The sequence below is a fragment of the Cydia pomonella genome, chromosome 9, assembly GCF_033807575.1.
Source record: "Cydia pomonella isolate Wapato2018A chromosome 9, ilCydPomo1, whole genome shotgun sequence".
NCBI lineage: Eukaryota > Metazoa > Arthropoda > Insecta > Lepidoptera > Tortricidae > Cydia > Cydia pomonella.
In genome coordinates this window covers 11,372,015-11,389,250 of record NC_084711.1, presented here as the reverse complement: position 1 = coordinate 11,389,250, position 17,236 = coordinate 11,372,015, and the positions used below count along the sequence as shown (strand labels likewise).

The window sequence follows — 17,236 nt, the reverse complement described above, 5'->3', positions numbered from 1 at the left end:
TTTTTAAAGGGAGCTTCCTTGGGGCCTACTTAACACCCCTTCCGAAAATCTGACGCGCTCGAGTAATTTTTTTTTTTTTTGCATTTTTGACTACTTTATATTCCTACCCCCACCACGCAAACCGGCAGATTAGTATACCGTTGTTATCAGAGGCACTTGGGGCATACGTAGTATGAATATCTGACGCGCTCGAGAATGCCCAAGTAACTGTTTTTTTTAACATTTTTGAAAAACCGTACACGCCAAACCCACCGCTAAAATGGTTTTTACCATACGAGCTTTTCTTTTCGAAATTATTTTATCTTTCGATTTTGATAGGTTGAATTACGCCATTTAGCTACCTCGCCTCCCTAACTATGTAGAGTCAATTTGTTTAGCTTGTAATGAATACTTTGTCTTTTTAGACCTCTTGGTTCCCTAGATAGGCTTGAAATTGTTTTTATTTATTTTATTGGGTATTGTGGCATGCTCTTGTTTTGTAGGCCCTCTTTGGGTTGCTGAGCCACATTGGTTAGAAGAATATATTTTGGTTACCCAGTGTGCCACCAGTTAGATATGAGGGCTTATTAAAATAACATTTATCATTATAATTTTGAATTAATTTTAAATGTAGGTAACTTTGCAGTTGTAAGTAAGCATCTGCGAAAACATGAAATAATCACATAAAACTTTATTGGTATATTCTATTGACAGCCAAACAGTCACAGGGAAATTTAAATACATTTATACATATAAAGGTGTTATTTGTTATTTAAAAAGTTTGTTGATCTATGCTCCTTTTACACACACCACCCTCCCTCCTGCCACAATAGCAAATACACTATTTTGTGAAGCTGCCAACCCATTGATGCAAGCACCAAGTTCCAATGATCCAGAATCTTCCAATTGGTCGGTAGTAATTTTCCATCGTCGTAAGACGCCATCCCAGCCTCCAGTCCAAGCATAGTCACCAGAGACTGCCAGACTTGTTACAATCATATCACTAACCTGTCAAAAAAATGTTAAATCCATTGATACGCTTGCTAAGGTATTCTCCATAATGGATGCGAATCATGGCGGATCTGGGCGGCTACCGGGAAAATCGAAATTCGTCAATTGCGGGCATTTTTCTCTGTCACTCTAATTACGTCTTAGTAAAAGAGAAAGATCCCCGCAATTTGCTGAAATTAGCAAATTCGCGGTTTTCTCGGTAGGCCCCCTGCACGCCTATCCAGTGGGAGCGGGACATCGCCATATTCACCGTGTTTTTATTGAATTCCGTTAACTTCGGGGTATTGGTAAGCATGTTTAAGGAAACTAAATAGCATAAGTAGTTATTTGTCAATAAAAATGTTTATTTTTATAAAAAGTAATTAAATGTTGCGTATTTGTAACTTGTAACACGGGCATTACATTTAACTCAACCAAACAACTTAAAAGTTAAAACTGTAACACATCAATGTCATTTCGAACATGGAAGGTAGAGGCAAGGAACAGAATCTCCATATACCAAAAAGTGTAAAGCGCCCTCCAGTGCGCGTGAATCGCGGCGCGACTTCGCGGAGCGAACATACCGCGACGTTGACGTAGACTCCACACTCGCACAACTTCACGGCGATTTCGCAGTTTGGTTCGCGGCAAGATGGCGCCGAAGCGTCGGCTGATCGGATTTAGTTTGCGGCAAGGCACTGGGGGCCTACCGCGAAAACCGAAATTCGCAAATTGCGGGGATCTTTCTCTTTTACTCTCATTAAGACGTAATTAGAGTGACAGAGAAAAATGCCCGCAATTGACGAATTTCGATTTTCCCGGTAGCCGCCCTGATTCAAACTGGGAACTGTCAAATTGATTTTCAGAAATCATTTATTGCGAGCCATGGTACATAGCCCTTCGGGTGGCAGCGCCAGCGGTCTAACGGCAAGAGAAATGGCAAGACCATTTTGGAAAATATACCGCTAAGTGGCAGTGTCCGGGAGCCGGATCGCTCCGAAAGTGGCATGGGTCCGGGAGCCGGACCTGACATAACAAGCCGTTGAGTGGCAGGGACCGGCTCCCGGACCCTGTGCAATGCCATATTTCGCACCTAATTTAGAACGGGCAAAACTACTGTTAGCTTGGTCACACTTGCATGATGTATTCGTCAATAGACAAGGATGGCATTCAATAACGGTCGAATTGCCGCGCTGAGTAAAGTTAGCTACAAATTGCGTCATACTCCCGCCCCGCCAAACCTTGTATTGTAAAAATATTGTATTGTGAGGGGTAATAAAAAGGTTTATAAGTGTAAATAATTGTATAGTTTAGTCATTAAATCTGTGTTTTCTACAATTAATTGTTTATTTTCTAATCATAGTTATTTATATACATGAAAGTAGAAAAAAAAAATGATGATCTGAGATTTGTTCAAGACTAGCGAAATTCACTTATATGGAATGACATAAATTACTATATAATCAAATTGGGTATTTAATGCTCAATATAAGGATACATGGTCTATATACAGCATCCATACAATTTTTTTTTGAGAAATGGTAAATTTTCTAACACGCGGAATAGTCGCTATGATCACCTGTGAGGGGCCCGCCACTTGACGGTATTTTTTCCAAAATGGCCGCGCCACTTCTGCTTCCGTTCAATCTGTGGCGCTGCCATTCAAAAACTGGTTATGTCAGGTCCGGCTCCCGGATCCCTGCCACTTTACGATAGGTCCGGCTCCCGGACTTTGCCACCCGAAGGGATAGTTATTACATTTAAATTATAGAAACACATGACAACCTGAAAAGGGTATTGCAAGTATTCTTATAGCTAGCTAGGACTAAAGTTATTAAATATAGTAGTACCCATTTATGAACATTATTTTTAAATACATATTATAAGTATAATATATTATAATTATTATTTTACTTAACCTATGGAGGAGATCAAAGTTAGTTTATTTTTAAATTTATGTTATATATACCTACTAAGTACTACTTATAATTAATATTTCTTATTATGTAAAATTATCTCCCATAAATTCTTGGGTAGAGTAATATATGCTTTCTCTATTAAAAAGGATTGTAATTTTTATATGAACGGGTTTGTTTTATGTTTCTTATTGTGTTGGGCAAATTGTTGTACACCTGTATTGCCCTGAAATACGGGCCTTTTTTGTACATTTCTAAGATTGGTTCCGGGGGGATGAGTTTATTATTTCGGCGTGCGCTTTTACAGTATTTAAATAGTTCGGTATTTTTTCTGACAAAAATTGAGATTTTTAATATGTATAGGCCGGGTAGAGTCAAGATTTTAAGGCTTGTGAAATATGGTTTGCAGCTGTCTGTTTGTTGTATGTTTGTTAATATACGGACACATTTTTTTGAGCTATAAGTAGATCGTGTGTATCAGTGCTATGGCCCCATAAGGTAATGCCATAACGTAACCAGGCTTGAGCGTAGGAATGGTATGTAGACAAGGCGCACTCAGTATTGGTGTTCGAATTAAAAGGTACAATGCAAAACCGGCCAAGAGCATGTCGGGCCACGCTCAGTGTAGGGTTTCGTAGTTACTCTTCCGTCACAATAAGCTAAACTGGAGCTTAAAGTATAGTAAATTGTTAACCAAGGGATGAAACGGTACCTTTCACCCGAGTTAAACAAATAGGCAAATTTGCATAATCAGTACCTAATTAAAGTAAGTATTTTTACTATGAATGGAAAACTTTTTGCGATAACTCAAAAACAGCTAAACTGATCATGTCCGCTATAGTTTTCATTTAATGTCTTTCTTAAGCTCTACTTCCACAATTTTTTTCATATTTTTTGGACCTATGGTTCAAAAGTTAGAGGGAGGGGGACACATTTTTTTTTTCTTTCGGAGCGATTATCTCCGAATTTATTCACTTTATCAAAAAATGTTTCTTAAAAACCCCTATTAGTTTTGAAATACCTTTCCAACGATACCCCACACTCTAGGGTTGAAGCGAAAAAAAAAATTCACCCCCACTTTACGTGTAGGGGAGGTACCCTAAAAAAAAAAAATTTTTAGATTTTATTGTACGACTTTGTCGGCTTTATTGATTTATATATCCATGCCAAATTTCAGCTTTCTAGCACTAACGACCACGGAGCAAAGCCTCGGACAGACAGACAGACAGACAGACAGACAGACAGACGGACATGGCGAAACTATAAGGGTTCCGTTTTATGCCATTTGGCTACGGAACCCTAAAAAGGAAGGAAGAAAATTTGGATTTTATTTTGGATATATGTTTTTTCCAGTCAAGGTGGCAGTCTATAGTGTTTCCTAATAGGGTGCATTCAGAGTCTTCTTGTATGCTTAGATCACGAAAAAGTGGCGTCAAATCGGTAGGTCTTTTTTGATAGGGTCTAAATTGTATTATTTTTGTTTTGGCTGTATTTATTAATAGGTTGTGTTCCTGTAACCAGTTTGAGATATCGGTGAACGCTTCCTTAATATCAGAGTAGTTGTCGGAGATGTTGTCGTGTCTAAAGAGGAGGGAGAACAAAAATAATACATTTATGATTGGTTATTTTAGGGAGGTCATTAATATATATTAGGAATAGCAAACATCCTATTACGCTGCCTTGAGGGATGGAACTGTTGATGGTTTGCCAATTTGATTGAAGTTTCATTCGTTTTTTAGAGTCTTTAATGTGGTGTTCTATTTGTACGTACTGTTGTCTATTATGGAGATATGATTTTAGCCAACTGTATAGCCACCTCCAGACTATGCGCGTGAATCGCGGCGCGGATTCGCGGAGCGAACATACCGCGACGTTGACGTAGACTCCACACACGCACAACTTCACGGCGATTTCGCAGTTTGGTTCGCGGCAAGATGGCGCCGAAGCGTCAGCTGATCGGATTTAGTTTGCGGCAAGGCACTGATTCAAACTGGGAACTAATAAATAGATTTTTGGTTGATCAAGTTCGCATCCAATAACCAAGTAGCCGCCATAGAAGGTTATGACAGTTTACAGATTAACCGACTCGTGAACGAATCGCGGCGCGAAGCGATCGAGAGTGTGGAGTCTTGCCAGTTCGCGCTTCGCGTCTCCTTTGACGCGGGCCAAATACCGACAAAAAAGGGGAATAAGGGGCGAAGGCGTGAACAATCTGTGGAATCGACGCGAGGGCCCTCCACACTCGCGTTCGCGGCTTCGCAACCTCGATTCGCGCACGAGTGGAGCTATAGCTACTCTAGCGTTACTCTGGAGAGATTTGGAACTTATTATATATAGCTGACAGCTGGATACTTTTGCAACAGTTCGGCCTAAGGAGATTCTGTTCCTTGCCTCCACCTTCCATAAATTCGAACATCGCTCGTCCCAGATAGTACTTACGTTTAGTAGCGAATGTATGAACTTATACGAAACACTAATCAATATGTAAACAGGCCCTAAGGCAAGTATGCACGCTCATAAGGGCCTTATAAAGTTATAACTCTTATAAGATAAAAAATAATTATTGATTATCACCGAAACGGAGTTAATTACTAATTAGAATACCGGTGTCTTTGAGAAAGTTACTTAATTGAAGCTCAGGGATGCACCCTTTAAATTAACAGAGTTAAAAAACACAGTGTATATGAATAGCGCTGTCAACTTACGCACCGAAACGGCGTGCTGATCGGATCAGTGTGATAGTTGTCTGCAAATTTATCCACTTGGGACTCCTGCATAATGTTTATATACAGAAAGAGTCACTTTTCTCTGCACTTGATTGTAGATTTAGACTAAGAAATTGTTAAGCATATTTAGAACCTTGTTAATTTACCACCAAAACTTTGCACGTATAGTTCGTGTCATCCACGATGACGCGCAGATTTGTCAAATCTAATCTTTAATAACATGACAATACGAGTAGAGGCACGCGCCTTCGTACCTATAATTTCAATTAAATAAATAAAATAGGTACTTATAAATATTATAGGACTTTATTACACAAATTGACTAAGTCCAACCACAGTAAGCTCAATAAGGCTTGTGTTGAGGGTACTTAGACAACGATATATATAATATATAAATATTTATAAATACTTAAATAGATAGAAAACACCCATGACTCAGGAACAAATATTCATGCTCATCACACGAATAAATGCCCTTACCAGGATTTGAACCCGGGACCATCAGCTAATTAATTGCTACAATTGTTAAAGTTTACTAGAATAGAGCACCTAAGTGATAATTTTATTTGATCAACAACTGGGCATGAATTGTTTAATTTAAGGGAAACTCGACACGAAAAAAGAAGAAAAACCAAATTATTGACATGTCGATTATTCAAAATTAAGTTTGAGTAAGGTTGACCGGAATAAATACAACTGTGCGGGTTTTGCGTCTGTTAATTATTTCTCGAACACGATTGGTACGCCCTCTATGTTACGTTTTATTTTTTCCAAGTAACTTTTTTCATCAGATTGCGGGAAGCTCTTTTAACTTACGTTGTTTAAAAAAATAACTCAAATAGACGCAATAATTCCATAGTTGCATTTATCCCGGTCGACCTTAACCAGGAACATTAACATCGTTACTGAATCTGCCGAATGGAAGATGGGGTAGAAATGTACTACATTAAAGCTGCTAAAGAAATTTCAAACCTTAACTTCATGCTTTTTCTTAAAGACGGTAGACACAGAAGAGTCGTGTAGAGCAAGATTGTTTCCCCCTCTTGCCATGCAGAGAAGATGTGGACCAGCTAGTCTCAATGGAGCACGACCCTCCATAGTATGCCGCGTAACAAATCGCGTTCTGGATTCATCTATTTCATAACAGAACAATAATTTATGGTAAAGTAAATCTACTAAAACCACTAAGAATAAAGTGGAGCGTGAGGCAACACACCTTTTAGTACACACCTCAAAGTGAAGTTTAATTTTCGATTCAGGCCATAATAACACAGAGCCTCCCAGCAAAAACTGCCCCACTACGCATAACAACCTTAAGGATATTGGAAAAGCTTTTTAAACTTTGAAATCTATTGCATAAGAATAAAATTAACAAAAGAATGAGATTTCGAATGTCAACAGGCATAAAACCAGGTCCACTGACTGGGGGACTGAGGACGTCTCAACTGGCTCGATTATGTTATGTCAAGCAAGTAACGTATAGTTCTGATTTAGGACAAGGTGGCAAAAGTTCAAACGCGCGCAGCTAATACTATACTATAAACTTTATACGTTATATTTATTAGGTTGGTTTAAATTAAACTTATAGGTTACGTACTTACCAGGCTTGATTTCAGTGACCGTCACATCTAGATCTCGCACGGTAAACAAAAATGGTGCGCTCAGTGCCAGATCTTTTACTTCCTCTAACACGTTGTACATTGCTTTTTCAGTATTATCCTCGTACACTTTTACCTAAAATTATGAAATAACTTTCGTAAAAAATTTTAACGCCTTACAATTTTTTATAGTATTACTCGTAAGCTCACGCACTTTGCGTAGCATGTATACATCGGTGCATATGCCATAGAGGAAGATCTTTTTAATCAATAGTAGGTTATGAGTTGATTTATTCTGAAAATCATTACCTAATCATAATAGATACTTAAAAGATATGTAACATTATTTTTCTTAGTAAAACACTTACTGTCCCTGCTTCATCGCCCGTGTACAACTCGTTACCAGAGACATGTAGCACGCTAACATCAGCGCCAGGCACTGGTATTTCAGTAATCTTGTCTCCTTTCGCAGACCATACCCTGATGCTGCCATCGTTCGAGCTGGAGTAAACGGCGCCGCCGCCTGCCGCTAGGGCGAACAGTTGTACTGCGTGTGCTGGCCATGATGCAACGGGACTAAGCTTGTCGTCGAAGGACTATAGTGCAAGGGTTTCGGTTAATTTGTAATTGCATTGAAGGATTTTAAATTATTGTATTGAATTTTGTCTAATAGGAACTCGTAGGTAAGTAGGTATCAAATAATCGGATCTTATCATGAGACGCTTTAGAAATAAGTACATGCCTAAGAAATACCTAGACCCTAATTATGTAGTCACAAGTAGATGGTTTGCCTGAATATATACCTAGGTTAGGAAATAAAATGCGAGTAGATATGTAACTTGCTTATTAAATTATTATATGGATAAACTTAGACATTCAGGATTAGAAAGAGTTTACGGGATTGAATTTATGGATAGGTATTTTCAGGGTTTTACCCCTTCTCGTAATACGTGACTGAATCGCAAACCATTAATTTCTAACTGCCGGCATACTCTTTTTAATTCAATATCACTGTAGGGAAATATACTTATATGTCTACCTAGTAAGTTATACTACTTGTTAATCTAGTTAGTCAATTACCTACGTGTTATGAGTTCTACAAATTAAATATCATAACTATGTTCCTATGATTGTCATGAATTATACCTATTTCCTAAGAAAATACTTACATGGATATAGCCATCTTCAGTTCCAATATACAAGTTGCCGTCAAATGCTAATACGCAGGGATCAGAACTAACTTTTGTTTCGGCTTCAATTTTCAGACTCATGTTTTTAATAGTATAAATCTTCTTCTTGTTTGAATAGTCAATTCCAGAAGTTACCGGCGACTGTGTTTTGGTTTCCGCGCGCAGTTAGTCTAACGCTCCAACCTTTAGTGACATTCTCACTACAACTATTGAATAATGTTTTTATTTTAAACACGCCTGCCAATCGCCAAAAGATTCCTCTATCACTTTTGCTCCCCGTTATTAACAACAGGGACAGCAATATGATGTCGATGTTTTAGACTCCGTTACTAAAATACTTTTGAAGCTGGCAGACCAAAATAGACACCATGGTGAGTGCACCGATCTCGAGGATTGTTTGTATAGAAGCGTAGAGATAGTTCCAGATTCATCTTGATGCGAGTATGAATACCTTACCGTTCGAAGTAAATAGGATGATTAGAAATTTTCTTTACCTAGTCGTAATATGGAACAGGGTGCCTAGCAAGATGTCAATCGTTTGCGCTACGACAACGAACTGTCTGTCTCTCTATCGCACTAATATGTAAGAGTGATAGAGAGACAGAAAGCGTTTCGTTGTCATGGCGCAAACGTTTGGCATCTGGGCTAGGCCCCCTGGTTCTTCGTTTTTACTTAGTCAAAATTTTACAAACATGCACGTTGCGGGCTAAACCCGGTATCTTAAAAGTAGGTAAGTAGGTAACGTATTAACTATGCTACGTATTAATGTAAGTAATACTCTTGATCTCTTGATATAATTTATTTTTTTCAAAGTCTGTAAATGTCAATCATCGGTAATTAGTATTTTATAATAGTATAGGAGGTCTCCTGAAGACCGTTTCCCGTCGGGATCGGGATTGAGTAGTTGCCCTCACTGACCCATGTAAAACATCTAGCCTCTACCCAGGTATATTATTGCGAATCTCAGATCTCAGCATCAAAATACTAACATGTTAAGTGATTAGGATCATATATCTACTCACTATAGTTACTGGTATTGAAGGTGCTTAGGGTTCACGGTTCACGGTGCGATGTGGTTACTAACTTATTATGCAAGGAGGCATCATAAAATCATCTAATTGAAATCAGACAATGTTGAACTAGCTAGCACGCTCTTTTTCATCAGGCTTCGGTGCATAATCTCACAGACTTTATCTGCAATTTGTAACTGCAAACTTAAGAGTCCGTATCAAGCTCGGTTGTCCATACAGACGTAGTTAAGCTCTCATTTTAAAACGACTATCTAGATTGCTCCTATAACGAGGATAAGGCACCTATATTTATGCCTGTAATTAGTTTATGTAGCTTCAGATACCATAGTTAAAAAAGCGGCCAAGTGCGAGTCGGACTCGCCCATGAAGGGTTCCGTACCATTTATGACGTATTAAAAAAAAACTACTTACTAGATCTGATTCAAACCAATTTTCGTTGGAAGTTTGCATGGTAATGTATATCATATATTTTTTTTAGATTTTTCATTCTGTTATTTTAGAAGTTACAGGGGGGGGGACACACATTTTTTCACTTTGGAAGTGTCTCTCGCGCAAACTATTCAGTTTAGAAAAAAATTATATTAGAAACCTAAATATCATTTTTGAAGACCTATCCATAGATACCCCACACGTATGGGTTTGATGAAAAAAAATTTTTTTTTTAATTTTTATGACGTATTAAAAAAAACTACTTACTAGATCTCGTTCGAACCAATTTTCGGTGGTAGTTTGCATGGCAATGTATATCATATATTTTTTTTAGATTTTTCATTCTGTTATTTTAGAAGTTACGGGGGGGGGGGGGGGACACTTTTTACCACTTTGGAAGTGTCTCTCGCGCAAACTATTCAGTTTAGAAAAAAATGATATTAGAAACCTCAATATCATTTTTAAAGACCTATCCATAGATACCCCACACGTATGGGTTTGATGAAAAAAGATTTTTTGAGTTTCAGTTCTAAGTATGGGGAACCCCCAAAATTTATTGTCTTTTTTCTATTTTTGTGTAAACATCATAATGCGGTTCATAGAATACATCTACTTACCAAGTTTGAACAGTATAGCTTTTATAGTTTCGGAAAAAAGTGGCTGTGACAGAATCGGACAGACAGACGGACATGACGAATCTATAAGGGTTCCGTTTTTTGCCATTTGGCTACGGAACCCTAAAAAACAGCGAATTTAAGTTTTTCATATAAACTTGTTTTTGCTCTATTTTGTTTGTTTTATAAGCTAGAGCTATACTAATTACACGCATAGATATACATACCTTATGTCATTGTATGTGCAAAGTTTCATATATATAATGAGGAGAACGAAACTCCGTTTGTATGTGAAGGTGAAATTCGGCCGAGCATCCTGCGGACTCTTAAAGATCAAACGTACAAGTGTAATAAACATAATATTAAATATCTTTGACCAGATTTTTGTTCTAACGTAAACGACCTCAGCAGTGTGTTGCTGAGATGGAAAACGCAACCTCTTGAAACACGGCTCTACTACGAATTCAAGTAGGTTGGTAATTGAACTTTAAAACTTACGCAAATTACTTTCGTGCACTTGTCAGTTACATAATTACCTATCTTAAATTACCGTGATTCACATGTTTTCGTTTTTAGCACTGCTCTAATCGCAATCCTTCCTGTCGCGCGATGTCCACTGATTAACACCTGTTGCCCGCTGAAAACTAACGTCAATATTGCCTAAGATAACGTTTGTTAAGGAGGACATTTGAAAATGAATTAATTAAGTAACTACATAGCATGAATTAAGTTCTCATTGGATGAAATTATTGGCAACGTAGCAAAGGATTCTTGAAGGAGGATTCCTTTCACCTGTTAATATGTGGCAACAATTTTGAGTAACTACCTACCGAGATGTAGAGCCTAATGAATGTTTCAAAGTAGATATGCGAATTAAGTATTTTTTATACTACGTCGGTGGCAAACAAGTATACGGCCCGCCTGATAGTAAGCAGTCTCCGTAGCCTATGGATGCCTGCGACTCCAGAGGTGTTACATGCGCGTTGCCGACCCTAACACTCCGCACCCTCTTTGAGCTCTGGCAACATGACTCACCGGCAGGAACACAACACTATATTTTTAACGCTGATTTATACTTAGGTACTGAAAATATAAGGAAGGGGATATAGAAATAAGTATTAACTTATAAAACATTTATTTATATAAAAAATAATAAGTATATTTACAAACATTGACATCAATTTGATGTAAGATACAAAAACTTGCAGAAGTTTGACGTTGCGCCACCGTGGTAAACCTAACCTCTGAGCGTACTGCGAGCGTTTCTAGAAGACTTTGTTGAAACACAATATCACAGTAGTACGCTGGCAAATCACATATGTGATTGCTATATTGCAATGCTTTGTTGCTTGTTTCATGTTTTTGGTAGATAGTAGAGTAGGTGTGTCACGAGGGCCGGATCAGCTGTCTCGAGATCAGTAGGAGCTACCGCCGGACGGGGCTCCGTACTCGGAGGAGGGCGCGGACGCGGGCGCGGGTGCGCCGTACTCCTGCTGGGGCTGCTGAGCGGCAGGGTAGCCTTCTTGTTTCTGAAACAATTGCATAACTTATAATTGACTCACTACTACATTTTATAAATCAAAACCCTAAACCCTCCGACAAAATTGTAATAGCCCCATCTGCCATTGCCATTGCGTAAGATACAAAAGTAGTGTCGAATTAATAACGTAGATACATAATATTAAGTAACAGGAGAAAATATTGCTTCCATCGAAAAAGAGAATTAGCACTCGGCAACCAACTTACATCGACATCTATCATGTAACGCGGTTACATTTTATTCTAGAGCTTCATTGAGATGGACGAAAATACCAGCAATTATAATGCTATTACTATTAGCTTGAACTGGTTCACATGGAGTTACGCAATGAAAGCTACTTATTCTGCGTGCGTGTTGGACGTGACGTGAGGTACTTGTGCTTACCTACGTACGTCAACAAGTGTTTATTAATCTACGACCACAGCCGGATATCAACATTATTAGATAAACAAAAACTGGGAGTTCACGCAATCTATCTCGGGTGATTGTTGTTTGATTACATTGCAATTTACGTCGTCAATTTACTAGTTAACAAACTGAGCAATATGCGCTATATTTTTCATGTAGGTATATTTCGTCTAGCGTCTATGTTAAGTTTGCACCGACTTTGCAGTGATGCTGATAAAGTATGGGAGCGCCATCTCATATACATGATGTAGCACATGGAGTAACAATTTAGCATAGCGTTGCCGACTTTAATACCTATCTACTCATAGCGAAGGAGTAGATAGGTATTCGTAGGATGGCGACTTCTATTGTGTAAATAGAACTTTACATAAATAAGACGCTTCCCTGCATGCTATAAAACTCAAATAAATAATGAAATAAGAAATTAGGAATATAACAAGGGACGGCATCCCATAGAAGTAGGAACTGTCAAACTTTCTATACCTATACAGATATACCCATACCTATTATAGGAGTAGGTATGGGTATGGCAAGTGAGGTAACCTATATATATGTACAGTCAGCGTCAAATACTTTGTAGCAACCAAAGTAGCCAAATAGTTCGGTACACCATATATTTAGTATGGTGTACCGAACTATTTGGCCACTTTGACTGCTACAAAGTATTTGACGCTGACTGTACCCTATGTATAATGAAAACTTAATAAAGACGTTACACAAAAAACCCGTCTAATCTGTCTCAAACTGTGAACTTTAATTTTTCACAGTCATAGTTAACTCATTTGTGACGTTCTCAAGCAAAAGGTACCACATTGTCATTTACCATAAAGATGAAATTTGTTCGTATCTTAACACGAATAACCTGTCAGAGCGTCCCGAAAATTTTAGGTATAATAACATACAAATAATAAATACCTAATACAATTCCCTAGTTTCCTCTATCTACTATTCAACTCTTCCTACTATCCAACTTTAACAACGTTTTTTCCAACAACCTCACCTATACCTAATAGACAAATGGCGCTCAGTAGATAGATCTAGACTTAATTCCTACCAAGCACCTAGATCTGTTACAAATGTTACAATAGTCCATTTGCGTTACAACACTATCATAGCACTCATTACACGGGTAATGTTTGAGGACAGTAGCGTCCTCCGTTGCGTCAACATAATGATGATCGCGGGTGTGTTAGACTTATGCAGATTGTGTAGCGACTTCCTGGATCACTCCAGGAAACGTTAGCGCACACTTTCACAAAGACAGCGCGAGCGCATCCCCGCTTAATCACTGCGGCTGGGCTTCAATCTCGCGCAATCACAACACAACCTTACACGCTTATAGCAATTTACACGCTAATAACCTCTCTAGAGTAAAATAATTATTAAAGCTATTACGATGCTTTATAGACTGTAAATTAATCACCATGTTGTTTCATCTGCCGTAAAATTATGGTTTTATGGTCTGCTGGTTTTAACCTATTGCGTAGGTGGATACATGCCAATATGACCTTAATATTTGTGATACCCAGCTATTTATATATATACGAGTATGTAGCTATGTCCAGTGCATTACGCATTTTGTATTTTTTTTATAGTTTGGTGGTTTTTTATGAACAAATTAAATTCGCTTATTATTTAATTAATTTTAACTATTATGGTATCTGAAGCTACATAAACTAATTACAGGCATAATTATACCTTATCCTATTGTAAGTACTAAGTTTCAGAGCAATCTAGCTAGGCGTTTGTATGGAGAACCGAGCATATATACTATTTATATTTTTATTAGTACCTATTGAACATTGGTGGTTAATAATTTTAATAGTAAGCGGTGGTGGCCGAGTGGATATGACGTCCGACTTTCAATCCGGAGGTCGTGGGTTCAAATCCTGGCTCGTACCAATGAGTTTTTCGGAACTTATGTACGAAATATCATTTGATATTTACCACTAGCTTTTCGGTGAAGGAAAACATCGTGAGGAAACCTGCATACATCTGCGAAGAATTTTAATAGTAACTATTGGGAAAAAATAACCCACTTTGTACCCAGTATTTTTCCCCCAGTTGTTACCACTGGGTACAGCTGGGAAAAAATCCGAGTGGTTATCACTGGTAACAACTTGATGGTAACAGCTGGGAAGAACCCCTGATGTCACATGGAAAATAAGTGAATTGTAGAGTATTTGATCATGACATATTGAGAAAACATACACCTACATAGTTAACACAAAAAGCACACAATTTATTTCTATTCGAATGTAAGGTAAGTTTAGTTTTATCTTGAATTTAAATTTCGAAATATTTGGGGGCTTTTTAGGGTAAAAACGGGACCCTATTATCAACACTCTACTGTCTGTCTGCCTGTCTGTCATCAGGCTGTATCTCATGAACCGTGATAGCTAGACAGTTAAAATTTTCACAGATGATGTATTTCTGTTGCCGCTATAACAACAAATACTTAAAACAGCAAACGCGATTATTTTATACGCGCCGTTTTTTGCGTCATGGGACGGAACCCAATCAAGTGCAAGTCGGTGCGCGAGTCCAACTTGCACTTGATCTTGTTTTTACTTTTATTCACTGTAGCACACGAAGCCTTTGCGAGAACCCTGCCGTTATTATAACTCAAGTCAACTTAATAACTTGCTATAAGCTAACGTCTACAATCGCACATATGGTAAGAATATATACCTACTAATATATATGTTATTAGCAAATACCGCATTTTAATTTCTTTTTTCTAAGATAAATAAAGGTATTAAGTAATGAATTACTTATTCCCGAATTTTCTAAGCTGCATATTCGAAGGAATTTGATAAAGTTTTTGACTTAAGGGTTCCGTACCTCAGGAAAAACGGAACCCTTACAGAATCACTCCTCTGTCTGTATGTCCACAGCACATTGGCTCCGAAACTACTGGATTGATTAAGTTGAAATGTGATACACATATATTATGTAAGTCGGTGAACCAAAGACGGAGGACGAGTAACGTAAATAAATGAATTTTAAACTTGACGGTATTTTTTTTGGGAGTAAAATAGAAAACAAAATAAAATGTATATTGTGAGACATATCAATTAAAAGAGGTTTGAGAGAGGAACTCAAGTATTTCTTTTTTATATTTTTAATGAATACAATTTTGAAGGTACTTAAGAAAATAGGTAAACATTAACCATCTCACCCATTTCCAATTTGTCAGTAGAAAAGGCTTGAAATTCAAATTTTCTATGAAATTCTTATTTTTTATATACTCTTTGTTACTACATTTTTAAAATTTGCCGCTTATTTCTACTGACAGGCGTGACAATTCTGTCAACTAACTGTCTTTCTGTGTACTATTAGGCTTAAAATTATTTTTAAAAAATCACTAAATAGTACATTACCCATAGATCAAGGTCGATATTAAGAAAAAAAGTAAAAAAAAATGTGTTTGAGTCTTTGAGTCCGGATCGCACTTGGCCGGTTTTTTAAATTAATTGTCAGCTAGATTTTTATTTAAATAGAATTTAATTTAAATTTAAAAAGACATAATAACATATTGTATTTTTATGTTCCAGATATGTATAATAAAAATGTGTGTTTAATAGATTCTTCTCATTTTTATTTCAAATTTGACATTGGGTTGTTGGTGGGATGGTGCACGTGGCCCTTAGTATGATAGTAAAATTAGGTTAGGTTCAATGTTTCTCTGAAGTAGAAATTACCTATGTCCCATAAAGGTTTCACTCGTTGATGACGAAATATACTGTAAAACTTTGAAACCTCTACTAAAATATTCATCTTTGTTCACTGGATCGCATCTAGAACGATTTATAAGTGCGGTTGCTACTGTTCAATTAATTAATTTACAATGTTATTTAGGCCACAAAATTTTGTAAAAAAAACCCTTTTAAATACCCAATTCAATTTCACAGGTGCCTGTTTTTGGAAAAAGTACCTACTCATTAACGCCATTAAACGCGATTAGCCCAAAAAATACCTAGTTATGTGATAAAATAAATGCAATATAAATTATGGATCTGGCAAGCAGTTTTCTGTTTGATTTTATATGTTCTGGTGAGCAGAGCATAAAATGTAGGTTTTTTTTTTTCTAGTAAATAAATCTTATGGTAGTCCTCATACCTGAGTCTTGTACCGGATGAAGTAGACCTCCGGCTTGGCGGGCTGCGTGGGCGCTGGCGTCGGGATAACGATGTCAGGCTGCTCCTCGGGTTTCTTCACCAGAACATACACGAGGGTCTTCTCCTCGTTCTGAGGCTGCACCGGGATGATGGGTGCGGTCGGGGTCGGCGGGGTCGGAGCCTTGATGAACACTATCTTGTAGTGCTTCTGAGGAGGAGGCACGTAGATCGGCTTGCGGGCAGCCGGATACTCGTTGTCCGGGGGAGGCACGTGCACGTATACGTGTTTGTGCACAATCGGCTGCTGCTGCGGGGGTCCGTACTGAGGCGCGGGCGCGCCATATGAGGACGACGGCGCGCTGAAAGAGGGAGCTCCGTACGACGACGGAGGCTCCGGCCGCGCCACCACGCACGCAGCCACCGCCGCCAGCATCAGCGACTTCAGTACCTGCACACACAAATTTAACAAAGTTTATTCTGTCTTATTTGTGTAGTGAAAATAACCGGAGTGTTATCTAGACACTGTCACTGAAGTTATGCACTAAATATGTCACCAAATCACTGAGGTCAGACATTGATCACAGCACTGCAGGTACCGTGTTTAGCACCTACCGTTTTATCACACATCCTGGATACACGCTTTGAGCAAGACGTAGCTTTAGGTAGTGTCCAGTATTCAGGCGCCACCAGTGTT

The 17,236-nt window shown here is 38.1% G+C and overlaps 2 protein-coding genes across 2 annotated transcripts; both read right to left on the bottom strand.

The window, feature by feature from the left end:
• Positions 1-683: 683 nt before the first annotated feature.
• On the bottom strand, positions 684-9,843 carry LOC133521377 (uncharacterized). The gene is made up of 5 exons (XM_061856316.1): positions 8,379-9,843; positions 7,578-7,805; positions 7,213-7,345; positions 6,584-6,744; positions 684-987 (listed from the first exon to the last, which is right to left on the bottom strand). The coding sequence occupies exons 1-5, from the start codon at positions 8,478-8,480 to the stop codon at positions 769-771; spliced, it is 843 nt and encodes a 280-aa protein (XP_061712300.1). The 5' UTR covers positions 8,481-9,843; the 3' UTR covers positions 684-768.
• A 1,748-nt stretch (positions 9,844-11,591) lies between these two features.
• On the bottom strand, positions 11,592-17,236 carry LOC133521378 (uncharacterized). The gene is made up of 3 exons (XM_061856317.1): positions 17,155-17,236; positions 16,544-16,990; positions 11,592-12,002 (listed from the first exon to the last, which is right to left on the bottom strand). Exons 1-3 carry the CDS (start codon positions 17,167-17,169, stop codon positions 11,889-11,891), a joined length of 576 nt encoding a protein of 191 aa, XP_061712301.1. The 5' UTR covers positions 17,170-17,236; the 3' UTR covers positions 11,592-11,888.